At 34.3% G+C, this 13,211-nt stretch overlaps 1 protein-coding gene across 8 annotated transcripts in view; it reads right to left on the bottom strand.

Annotated features, from left to right (window-relative positions):
- Positions 1 to 13,211, bottom strand: part of CACNA2D1 (calcium voltage-gated channel auxiliary subunit alpha2delta 1) — a gene marked incomplete at its 5' end in the record, with an annotated part of 394,641 nt that overhangs the window by 38,231 nt on the left and 343,199 nt on the right. For 4 of the 8 annotated variants that reach the window (XM_080363990.1, XM_080363991.1, XM_080363987.1 and 1 more), the window contains 5 exons: positions 1,384 to 1,455; positions 2,865 to 2,936; positions 6,986 to 7,042; positions 10,757 to 10,831; positions 12,198 to 12,272. In XM_080363990.1, coding sequence (XP_080220116.1) covers positions 1,384 to 1,455; positions 2,865 to 2,936; positions 6,986 to 7,042; positions 10,757 to 10,831; positions 12,198 to 12,272 — 351 coding nt within the window. The remainder of the gene's footprint in view (positions 1 to 1,383; positions 1,456 to 2,864; positions 2,937 to 6,985; positions 7,043 to 10,756; positions 10,832 to 12,197; positions 12,273 to 13,211) is intronic. The other 4 variants (XM_080363992.1, XM_080363993.1, XM_080363989.1 and 1 more) reach the window with 3 other exon arrangements.

Here is a 13,211-nt window from a genome sequence, read left to right as displayed (position 1 = left end):
ATTAATTTTCACTCAGCAAGACATGAAAGTTTCTAAAACATTTAATGCAAAATTAGACTAGGACTATGATTTTTTTTTTTTATTTTTTTTTAAGTATCAAAATGAGAATATGTATATAGGAATCTTCCACCATCCCATGCAGAATTGAATCAGAGGACAGATAAGAGGAACGTTGCAGTATTGGGCATCGCTTGATTTCATCTGGAGAAAAACTGAAACAGAGTTTAAAAGTCACAGACATCTACTATCCATTGAATGGAGTATAATTAATGAATGTGCTGCTTTTGACAGAATGAAAAAAAAACCAAACCAAACCAAACCAAAAACTTAAACTCTGATGCCTGATTTCATATCAATTCAACTGGATTAGATTCTGTACCATATGTCTGGTGATAATTATCTCTTCACTGGAACATTCTACCATTTAAATACAAACAGCAGAGCCATTGGAAATAGCAAAGTGACAGAACATCAGGAGAGGGCAGCTAATACTACACATGAAAAACTAACTGCACACAACCAAACAATTCTGCTGATTATTCTTATAGTGTGCTTATATATACAAGGGTTGTGTACCATCTGCTTGATGTTTGATTTGCTTCACATTCTTCTGCTAAGTCATTACATTAGCTATCTTCAAGCTGGTTTACATTCAGAGTAAAACAGTTTCAAAAAGCTGTTGTGGAACTATGACTGTAGGGCATGCTCTGGCCAGAACTGCTCCTTTGGCACATCAATCATAATTTCCTCTCATTAAGGTCCCCAAGAAGTAGAGCATACATGTAAGAATCCGTATAAAATTTGAATATTTCCTATTGCTAGGAAACATGTCTGTTTTATTAGAGAAACCAGTAGCAATCTCTATCAGGAATTAGCATTTTGGACAAGAAAATAAAGAACTTAAAAAACTATTCAGAAAGCATAAGTCCATAATATAAATGTAGGATGAATTTGCTTATCCAAACAGTTTTTGTTTATGGCATATAAATGTTGTCTTTTTTTCTCACTACTTACTTTTTTTTTTTCCTATTCAACCACAATATAAACTACCAAACCCATTCTCACACATCTCTGCAAACAAATTAAGTACTTTGTTTTGGGATTCATACACAGAAGTAGGCTGGGTCCATTTCCTGGTGACCAGGGTGTAAGACCTCATCAACAACTGCCTGATTGATGGTGCACCAAAGAAACCAAGAAACAAAACAATTCCTCTTTTCATGAGCACATAATTTCTTTTACTATAAGCCAGTGAAACCAGCAAATCTAGAGGAAAAAATGATACAAACTGACATTGCAAAATGAACATCTTTTCACCATTTCACAGTATTTTTATGATTTTGTTTGTTCCTGTAAATATAGTAGCCTGTGTTCCTATCTTACCTCATCTTGGGACTTGACCAACGTTTCAAATGTTTTTTCTCCACTTTCTCCATCTATCATTTTTTTCCTAATCTATTGGTAAAGAAGAAAAAGAGAGAACTAGGTGTTGCCTGTAACATAAATAATCTTTTCAGTGATTCAAATTATTTAATAGAAACACAGAAAACAGTAATACATCTGAAAGTCATAGCTCTTTTAAAAAAAAGTTTATAATTTTCAGATTTTTCTAATTAGAAGTTGCTTTATCCAAATATATTCTGAACCAGTAGCATTATGAAGCAACAATTCTGGTACAATTCACATAGCAAAACCATCCCATACAACTCCTTGATGTTGGGCATCAGAGGGAGTATGAATTGTGTCTAGATGAGAACGAACGTTTCTAGAATTTCTCATGCCTCCCAGCACATCTGTGTGATTCTTTCTGGTTGTAGCGGTGATTCACAAAAACATGTTTTAAAACCAATCTGTCACTAATTCATCTCTGAAGCAAGACTTTTAAAGAAACTTAAAGTGGAATTTAAAGATAAGAAGAACTGCTGATTTGTGTCATTATGGAAGAATGGAAAAATATTTGGTCAAAACCTGGAAGATTTTAAAATAAAAATCCCAAATAAAACAATAATAACAAACTTTTTAAAAATTCCGATTTCCGAATGTATTACAAAATCAAGCACCAAATTCCATATATAGGAACACCAATAGGAATATATATATATTCCATATATAGGAACACCAATTCCATATATAGGAATTAATTTTATTGTAAATACTTCACTTAACTTTATTTCTCAGTTCTCTCTCACCACAGCAAAAAGTTTGCATTAGTAAGAACAGAGAAATACTTTTAAAGTATTTCAGCCAATATATTAATATTTTATTAAAAAATGTTCTGTTTTGAAAAAAATTAGGGGACTTGATGACCCTTGTGGGTCCCTTCCAACTTGAGACATTCTACAATTCCACTAGTCTCCTCCCCAAGATTTTCCACTTAATGTAAAAGAATTATTAAAACAATAACCATGATGTCTTTCAAAATCACAGGAATATAATGCAATGTCCTTATCTAAAAATAGTACCAGGTCTAATTTGTTTCATTATAATTTCATTTCTCTATTATGGTGAAATAGATTCCCATTCAAAATCTAGAACATTTATTGCTTTTAAGTTATTATACAGTAAAATACAAGCAACAAGAAGTTCTAAGAAAATAGATGTTTATGTTCCTATTTATATATGATAGATAAGACTAGTAACTTGAATACAATAGCATTAACATATAGTCTCTCCTAATTCCAAACAGTTTAATTACTGTTATGCAGCTGTTTTTCCCCCCAATAAATCCACACTCTCAAAATAAACAACAGAAGGCTAAATGGTGAAATAGATTCCCATTCGAAATCTAGAACATTTATTGCTTTTAAGTTATTATACAGTAAAATACAAGCAACAACAGGTTCTAAGAAAACAGATTATCTCACCTCAACTTTAATATCATTTTCCAATTCGGCGTCTAGAAAATCCAGTGTAACAGGTTCCTGGGATTTAGGATTCTGAAGCAGAAGATATTGGACAATGAAATAATAAAGACAGAGCACTATAATGTTACAAATCATTCTAATCCCTCCATCTCAAAGTAAGCTACTTAACTGAGCTTACTTACCCATCTATTTTAATCTCCTACACTATGATAAATTTCTAGTGGCCCTTTCTCGTTTATTTTACTAATTGGACAGAGACATTGATTGGACAAGTGAAAATCAAATTAACACTAATGGCCAGTGTCCATCTACAGTCTGTCATCTACGAGATTCATGTCGGGAAGCTGTTGGTATGTCTCGGACTGGAAAGGTGGAAGAAGATGCATCAGAAGAACCATCAGACATGAATCTCTCAATAGGTCTCCTACCTCCAAGAAGGCAGAGAGAAATCTGGGAGAATTTTCCAGCTGATCAGTAAGATGGGGCAATTGTACTCTTCTGCAACTTTGCCAAAAGCAGACTGCAGACTTGCTGTTATGAGGTAGCAATTACAGCAAGTGATTCAATGTTATAAAAAGTAAAAGTCACTTTTATTGTCAGTATTATAGGACTTCCCTGAGCTTCTTCCAGTTTTGACTGCATTTCTCTTGACATCTCCATTTAGGAGACAGAAACCTGTAGTGCAGAAATACTGTGACCCAGTAGCTTCAAGACCTGAGGAACATCCATGATGTCAACCCTCCACTATGGAGAACAGAAAAGTTTGGTGGTGCACTCCTCTAGTAACTCTGCTCCCAAAGGGCTGAGGGAAAAACATTATACTGAGCTGTTTCTAGCTCTGCTGAACTAGCTCAAACCACCCTCCACCCTCTATTCCCTTCTCAGGGAGTACTTGGACAGAGCCACCTTCTGCACCAGTTCTTAGGAATCTAACTAATTTTTTTAAGAAATTTTGGCTAAGCCCCATTGACTTTGTATTATGGTCAAATATTATTAACTATTCTCAACTGTGGTATAAAAATCCTCAATCCTTATCACTCAGTAGTAAATTAATGCAGCCAACTAATGAGGGATCTTCAGGAAAAAGAGTATGGGGATATATTATTTCATCATTTAAATCTGATAGTTTAAAATAGAAGATGAAAAAAGTCCAGTTTTAGTAAATTATTTTGATTGATAGTAATTTGCTTTGTATAATAGGACAGTTCATCCATGAAAGGATCACAAGGCCTAGTTTTATCAGCCATTGAGCACTGTTTCTTATATGATTAACAACACAAGAACTTTAGAGGATTTCAGTGATTCGGCTATACTAACTTATTTACAGGGTAGACTAAAGTGCTTTATTTCAAAATGATGATTGCATTCTTTCTATCCTAACATTCTCTGGCACAGGTACATGACAAATGTACATGTGACTATGTTATCAAAGAATGCAAGCAAGTTTCATCACAATTTAGGTATGCGTTTCCAGTTCATATTGGAATAAAGTAAGGTCCTGAATAGCTGGTAAAAGATGACTTCATCTAAAAGTCTGGAACATTAAGAGCTTAACAGTAGTCTTTATTTTCAAGACTGTAATATAGAACAGTGCTAGAAGATGAAAGTTTATTCCTTCATATTCTTGAGGAACAAGTGTACATGTTTCTGGCTATATGGTAACATTGATTTTCTTAGCAAGTAAGACTTACTGTCTGCTAAGAGAAAAGTCAATAAATTTATTCTCAGAAAGAAAATGTGCGTTGGAAAAATTTCAGATAAAGATTCCAAATGTCTACTGATCACTTCAAATAAATGTTTATGATCCTATTTACATATGATAGATAAGACTAGTAACTTGAATACAATAGCATTAACATATGCTCTCTCCTAATTCCAAACAGTTTAATTACTGTTATGCAGCTGTTTTTTCCCCCCAATAAATCCACACTCTCAAAATAAACAACAGAAGGCTAAAATGTAAAAATAAATTAAAAAATACATTTTCTTACATGCAATGGATAATGAATAGCATGGTCAAACCCAAACAGCATGCATGAAGGCATTGCCATGGAAGAGGAGGCATTTGTGAAGTTCACATTCCATTTCAACACACAAAGGAACAGAGGAAAAAAGAAATGGTAAAAAAAAGAAAAATAAAAGCCACCACATCAAACCAAGGTCAATATTCATTTCAAATGATAACCTGGACTAGCCATAGTTAAGGAGTCCCAAAGACAAAATAGTCAACTTTAACAGTCTGCCAAAATTCAGGTACAAATTAGCTATTTGTTCTTGTTCTTTTTATGTCTTATATCACCACACATTCTTTATAAAGGTACTCATTAATGACTTTTAATAGATGAAGAAACTGAGCATGTATAGATCCATTATGTGATGTGCCCAAGGCACAAAGAAATCCATTAGAAATTAGAACAGAAAATTTCTAGACCCATACTTTAAATGGAAGATTATTTTCCCCGCTATATCTTTTTCCCCCAATAATGCGTTTTTACCAGTATTTGGGCTCCATAATTTTTTCTTCCAAGGTTGCCATTTAGTAGGGTTTATTCCGAGCCATGAAGAAACAAACTTACTGTTCAGTTTGCTCTTCTCTATCCAGTCATGCACACGACATGACTAGAACAAGCGCAACACCACCACATTCACCAGCACAACTTAATAAAACAAAACAGAAATAAATCACTAGCAATGAAGCATGCAAATAAAGGGAGTGCAATCTATTTTCAGCATGACAAATAAAGGTAAAGATCTATTACTTCAATGATAAATCAAGAAGGAAACAAAGAAAGAAAGAACTGGTGCAGCAACGTAAAAAAATGTTCATTAAAAAGTCATTGTTGTGTGTTTTGGGAGGTCAGTGTTCTCACAAATTCTATGGAAGTCTTCTTTGGTGTGAGTTGCAGCAGCCTAGTTCCTACTCATACCTGCAGTACTAATGAAGACACAAGCTGTTTAGGCTTTTTAAAATAAAAGACGGTGAGAAGGCAGCAAAATTCTGGGCCTCAGAGGGAGACCCAGGGGATCTGGAGTGGATGGGAGTCCCGAGTGGCACCTTCCTGGGCAGCCAGCACAGCCAGGCACACCCTGCAACAGCCACATCTTATCCCGGCACACGGAGGAGCCAAGGGATCTTTGAAAATTGAGATTGTTTTATGTTCCAGTGCTGCTTTCTCCAGTGCAGAAAGACAACTCTAGCCCAGAGGTGTTTTTCTAGCTATGGTATAAACACAGTCACTACAGTCTTGGTGAAATCACTGAACTCAATTAGGTCAGGATTTTACACCATGTATTCTTGGTACTGTTAAGCAAGCCACTGTTTTTGCATTATATATTCCCATATGTGTAAGAAATTAACTGATATATATTAACTGATTAACTGATATATTACAGTTACATTAACTGATATATATATACTGTACCTAATTTTGTTATTTTGCTAGTTACACAGTTAAGCTATTCCTTTAATGATTTTTAAGTTTTTGTGAGTGTTTTCTGCTCAGGGAAAGAATTACATAACTGTTACTACTTTCCTTTTCCCTGTTTGCTTAATGGCAGTTAATCCTCTGGAGTTGGGCTTGTTACACCAAGAAATCTCATATAAATAGCAGATAAAACGAGTGTCCTATGCTGACTTCCCCAGGAAAAAAAAAAAAGAAAAAAAGAAAAAAAGAAAAAAAAAAGAAAAGAAAATAAAACAGTTTATTTGCATTCTTTAATGTAATACAGTATACACTGTACAATAAAACTTAGTAATAAGTCATGGGAATGATCTTCTCTTGACTTTGGATTTATCCAAGCAAAGCCAGCACAAGTAGTCTCTTTTTTTTTTTTTCAGTCTTCAAATTCATTTCAAAATCTGAAGAATAAGCTTTACAACACGGCTTTAATTAGCACCTATTAGTAAAACACCATAATTTGATGGAACGCCCTTCACTACAGCCAATAACATGTTTTCTATTATTTAAACAAGGAAGGATGCAAGCTTCATGCTTTGGAAGCTGTTTGTCAAAGTAAACAGTTCTCTAGTTAGATTTTCCTAGTAAGCAGGGCAGAAGCTTTCTAACTGTATTTCCAGGTCTATGCACTCTAATGCACTAATCACCTCCATCCAAAGTTACCTGTACATTGGGTCTCCTTTTTCTCAATTTAACTTTTGGTATGCCCACACCAATTTGCTGAAGTAACAAAAAAGCAGTCATTTATATTTTTACACAATTAGTAAACAGCCTACACTATAGAATGGAAGTCTATATTCTCCAGCATACGTTTACTGGAACCAGAGACCACATTCCGATCAAGATCTCTGATCTCCCTATCAGAATTACACAGAGGTTTTGTCTAAGGAAATAAAAATCAGACGTGTTAAACAATGTGCATTAAGTTATCAGAGAGCTCTTCCTCCTACATACTCTGACAAAATTAAAATATAGAATGAGTTTTAAATTTTGTTTACTGTTACATCTGGTCTTAAAACCACTCCCTCTTACATTTCTTTCAAAACTGTAAACCATAAGACAAAGTACTGGATCTTACTGAAGACATCTGGACTTTTATATGGATTTTGATTAGAACTATAATGAAAATGAAGAAAAGGTTGCTAATCTTTAGAACAGATGCAGAAATTGAATTATTTACTGTTTTCAAATCTTATGTAATTAAGATTAATCTTGTTGACACATGCTTAGGGCAGTCACTTCAGTGGTTACGTTTATTTGGTGGGGTATACCCCTGTTCTCTCTCACGACAATGGGTAAAATACACACACATGCGCACAGACACACAAAGAAAACTGCTAGAAGAACATAAAATTAAGCATCTATTTAAAAATGTAATATAACTAACTGCACAAACTTGAAAGATGGTATTTCAAGCAGTTTAAAGCTATATTAAAGTTAAAAAAAGGTTTCCTCTTTTATGCTTTGATGTATCATAGTTTTTGTGTGCAAATAAGAACATGATGGGAAAGTTCTTAATGATTTTAATCCACTTTTGAACCTGACTTTCATTTAATTTTCTCAGCTGTGCAAATGACTTTACAGGTTCTGAATTTCTAGAGGTTTGTTTGTGAGTTGGTTGTGTTGAACCAGTTTTGATTTGAGGTAGCAGGTTTTCAGAAGGAAAGTAGAAGACATTCAGAAGTGACCACTGGAAGTTTAATACACCCTCACCTCTTCGAAGGTAAAGATGAAGCTATAATTTAGTCTACTTCTATTGAAAAATTGCTGGCAAAGAGGGTTAAGATGTTGTTTGTTAATAAGTTAACAGCTACTGGGAGGTTCAACTAAAATTAATATGACATGTTAAAAGAGGTCCATGAATTCTAAATACATCTGTCTTTGGAGTGTACCTTAGTTTAAAAATGTAGTTCTTGTATCAGTCTGAATAGCATGCATCACCCCAAACAAACTGGGAGTGAAAAAGTCTAGTCTGTGTAACTGTTAATAACAACAATAACAATAATGCATATGCTTAATATTATATTTAGACATTCTACAACAGAAAACATATCAATTATAAAACACCGTTTTTAAAACATACTCTAAATCAAACATTTGAGCAGTATCTGAAAGCATCTCTGAACTTCTATATCCTTTTAAGTATAAAAAAACAAAGCCTGTGTCAATTAGTATCCCAATAAGCCATCTCGGTCTGGCTAGATTTATTTGAGATGAGCTGAGTTTTCACTCTCTAACAAAGGTTCTTTATTCTCCAGTGTTGCAATATAAAAGCACATGGGAGATGAACAGATTCCATATCCATCAGTTCCTCACAAGATTGTGCCTAAAATGAGAATACTGCATTGCTTCATTTTATATTCCTTCTGTTAACAACAATAGTTTCATTTGCGTATCAGAAAAAGTTAAAGAAACTACTCGTCATCATCTGAATTTCTAATAATATTTAATGAAGAAGAGATTCAGTCAGTAATGATGCATATATTAATCTCAGAGCCATTTACCAAGCTAAATCACCAGAACAAAAATTTTACTTTTTAACACATTAAAATCTAATGCATATATCCAAAATATGAAGCCCTTGTAAATTATGAAAACTCTATAAAATCCTTAATTTTCTTTTTTTCTTTTTCTTCTTCTTTCTTTTTAAAAGGGTCCTTTCAAAATAAATCAAAGGGGATATTTCATCAACAGTTAAGATCAAGTTATTCTTTCTCTTCTTCAGAAGCATGGGTTTTTTTTCCTTTCTTCTTTTGTTACACATTTGGCAAAAGATTTCAAACATATTCATTACTTCACCAGGAAATTAATTCACATATTCACAATGCTGACTTCCCTCAGCTTAAGAATTAAATGAATTACTGAAATATGTAGATGAATTGTTCATTTCTTTCTCTGCCTTTGGCAGTGAAAGATGGTGAAGTACTGAAAAGGGGGTCTGCTGTCCCCCTTGTACCTATGGTAAGACCTTCTGGTGAGGGAACAAGAGAGGACAGTCCCACAGCCAAAAGGTCGAGGACTTTCTGCTATTCTGCCACAGGAACATGGCTGGGAGGAATAAAGTGATGGATATGCATTCAGTTTAAAAAAAACCACAACAGTATTTCCATGCCTAAAGGCAGCAAATATGGGCTTCTATTACTTAAGAAATTTAAAATGTACTAAGCGCTTAAGAATAACTTAGGAGTAGGGTACCACTAAAGTTTTAAAACTATACTACAGTTATTTGCCTGGGTATTGATGGCTTGCATTTATCTCGGCTATATATTGCTCAAACCATCTTAATGAGGAATTTTAATATTGACAACAGTACTACATGGATATATTATTTACTCTTCAGTAATTATAGTGATTCATTATCCTTTCTAACTTGTAAAAATAATCTGTACATTTCTCTCAATCTGGGGTGATTTTTTAAAATTATTTTTAGTTAAATTTTAACTCTCTTTTATATAATGCTGCATTTGTGCACTATGAACTTGTGAGACAAAATTTGCTGAAAGCATGTTTCTACTGTAATTAAAAAACAAACATTTGCATATATTCCACTAAACAGAAGACTGTTTGACATGGAGAAAGCTTTCACTAAAAGGAAAATATTTAAAGTTCTGATTTCAGAAAAAAAAAAAAAAGAAAAAAAAAAATCATCTATACATTTTAAACATCTCATCAAAGCCAGGGAGGCAACTTATGTAAGGAGTTACATGTGATGTAGGAGTCCCTTCAGGGTCAGGACTACAGTCAGACTAAAGTACTGGGTTTAAATTCTCCTGAAATTTGAGGAAAGTTGAGTCCTAATCAAATTTAGATAAGGATTTCATCTTTAAAGGTGAAAGAAGTTTCTCAAGTTGAACTACTAAAAATTCTAGTATTCTGGGAAAGAGTGCTCAGCTAGATCCATCCCAGCTCTGCAGTTCAGGTTTCAGCTCTGGCAAACAGAAAATAAGCAAGTAGAGAAATACAAAAATACAAGAAATTACATTGTGTTTTCCCCTGATTTCCGTGGTTTTGCAAGTATGGAAGTTTCAGTTTCTGAAATAAGAAATAAACCTGTACACTAGTAACCTCCTCAGAGTTTGCTTCAAGAGCATCTTGTAACACACTGCAAGTTCTTAACAATGATATTCCAGTAGTTGGTTTTATATTAATAGGTGTACTAAAACATATATTTCGCATATAAAAACGTGTGTGTAAAATATACATATTTTTATTTTATTGATAACCAAATTCAATATAAGTGCTGGTCTTTGTACTGACTAAAGCAGATTTGGAAGAAGCCATACATGCACCATGGATTTTCTTGACACCCCCACAACTGAGAAATCTTTACTGTTGTTTTCTAGCTGTCTGGTACATTCAGCAGATCTTAGATTTTTCTGTATTTCTGACAATGCCCTCACAGTATAGAGAAATAAATTAGAAGGTTTTTCATACCTTTGGTTGGAGATTTGGATGAAGTAGCACATACCCATTAGGATCAATTGCAAAATAGTATCCGTTTGGACAAAGCTGAAAGAAAAAAAAAATGAAGTTTAGCATTCTAAGGTTTTAGAGCAATAAAGAATTAATTGTTTCCCAGCAATGGCCACATTAGGAAAATACATTCCCTCGGGCATCATGAAATACATGAGGTATTAACATACACAAGGTAATTTCTCAGTAATTACTCTGTTAGAATCATAAACTTGGAGAATAATTTGGGCTGACGGGACCACTGGAGGTCACCTGGTACCACCCTTCACTGAAAGCAGAGCTAACTTCAAAATAAAATCCAACTTCAAATTTGGATTAGGTTTCAAAGGGTCTTTGAAGACCTCCAATGGCAATTTCACCATTTCCCTGGGCAATGTGCTGCAGTGTTTAAGCACCCTCACAATGATTTTGGGTTTTGTTTGTTTGTTTTTTCCTTATTTCCAGCTGAAATTTCTGTTGCCACAACTATGCCAATTGCCTCTTGTCTTTTGCTATGAACCTTCAAGAACTGTCAAGGTCCATCATTCCTATAACTCCCATTAGGTAACCCTTTAGGTTTCTTTTTCAGTCTGGACAAACCCAGCTCTTTCAGCTTCTCCCCCAACCACTTGGTCAACTTAGTGGCTCTGTGCTGGACTCTGTCCAGAGTTTCTGTGTATTTCTAGTAATAAGGAGGTCAAAGTTGGCCGCAGTATTCCCAATGCAGGTGTTGGTTGCACAGCTGGTCTGCTTTACTGCAAGGACACACTGCTAACTTCTGTTCAGCTTGTCCTCCTCTAAGACCCCAGGCTTTTTCCTGCCTTTTGAGGCATTCTGTTCCAGACTGTACTGTGACATGGGATTATTCCATTCTAGATGCAGAACTTTTCATTTGCCTTTGGTCAAATTCGTGATGTTCTTTTGCTTCCTCAGCTGCTGTTTTCAACAGTACTAGCTATTTTCTTAGAAATTCCCAGTTAGAAGTCTAAATATATAAATCAATCCTACTGAGTGGGGTACAGACAGATACGTATATTAAATAACTTTTCTATAAAGAACTGTCCTACATAAATGCTAAGTATTATTAGCTGAAATGATTATGTACTCTACACTGGCATAAGAACCAAACATTCAACTAAACAGCTGTGCCATAAGCTACAGGAAAATAATGACTTGGAATATATCCCCCAATGTAAGAGCTGGCTTTTACAGATGCATCCTGATGGACAGTTCACACAGAAGCACATATATGGCTGGAGAGAAAATCATCAGAAAAACTACAACAATGGAAAAGAGTATATAAAAGAAGCCTGCTGGTATTTTGACTTGTATCCAATCTTTGCTGTATGACTTATGAAAGAACATGCAAAGAAATCAGGCATAAATCTTACATAAAGAGAAACCACCGACGCAAGTAACTTACCGTAAATCGGGGTGTGAGTTTTTTTATGTCCTCCAAAGAGACATCAACACCCATTACTCCAAGAATCAGCTGATTCTGGCAAGATTCCAAAATGTTAGAATATGTTTGGCATATGTAAAATGCAGAATAAATGCAACAGTCAGTGAATTCTGATTTTGCCTTCATCTCATTTGACAGATATTACTATTTTTTAAATAGTATCGAAGTTCTTTACAGTAGTATTCAATACATTTAGAATTTAGTGTAGAACATGAAAACTTTTTTATGAAGGTGAATATTGATGCTTTCTTCAATGAATAAACAATAAATGGTGGTAACAAAACAGGTGAAATCAAAAGTGATGCATTAATATTGCCAATGATGTAGATACTAAATTACTAACACCAATATAGAGCTACTATCACATGCATAGGTTAAGAAATTCCTAAGAGCCCAAAACCAATTGACCTCTTTTGGCAATGGCACAATGATGAATGAAAACAACAACAAAAAGAATAATCCATGACTACAACAAACATCAGCATTTGAAATCAGGGACTCAGGCGCTACATTTACTTTACTTGTAACTTATTTTCCTGCTACAGAAAACATGGTAGTCATTTGCATAGTGCCGCCTAACTCCTTTCTCCATATTAAATAAATTTGGAATATGTATTGGAAGACACACCTTGCAGTGTGTAACCTGAAATTCATGTAGAGATCTAAGTCAAGCGGTTTCAGGTTTTCCTCTTGTTCGATCTAGGTTCTATGCACTAGACCATGACTGTCTTACTTCTTAGAAAGACATTCTTTGATAAGTCTCTCACTTTGCTACATCTCTTACTTTGAAACTGGACTCAGTGAATTATCTTGTAATTAAGATTATGAAATCTTTCATTTTGATTTGGTTTTAAAGGGAAACTAAGAGAACTACTCTGAAAGTAAATAAAAGAAACACACGTGATCCAATTCATATCTATTACTTCTGAGTCTATTTAATATCTAAGAAACTGAATCAAAGAATATCTTGCCTAA

Source organism: Nesoenas mayeri (genome assembly GCF_963082525.1).
Source record: "Nesoenas mayeri genome assembly, chromosome: 1".
NCBI lineage: Eukaryota > Metazoa > Chordata > Aves > Columbiformes > Columbidae > Nesoenas > Nesoenas mayeri.
Note: the sequence above shows the minus strand (reverse complement) of the source record. Positions and strands in the feature narration are given on the sequence as shown.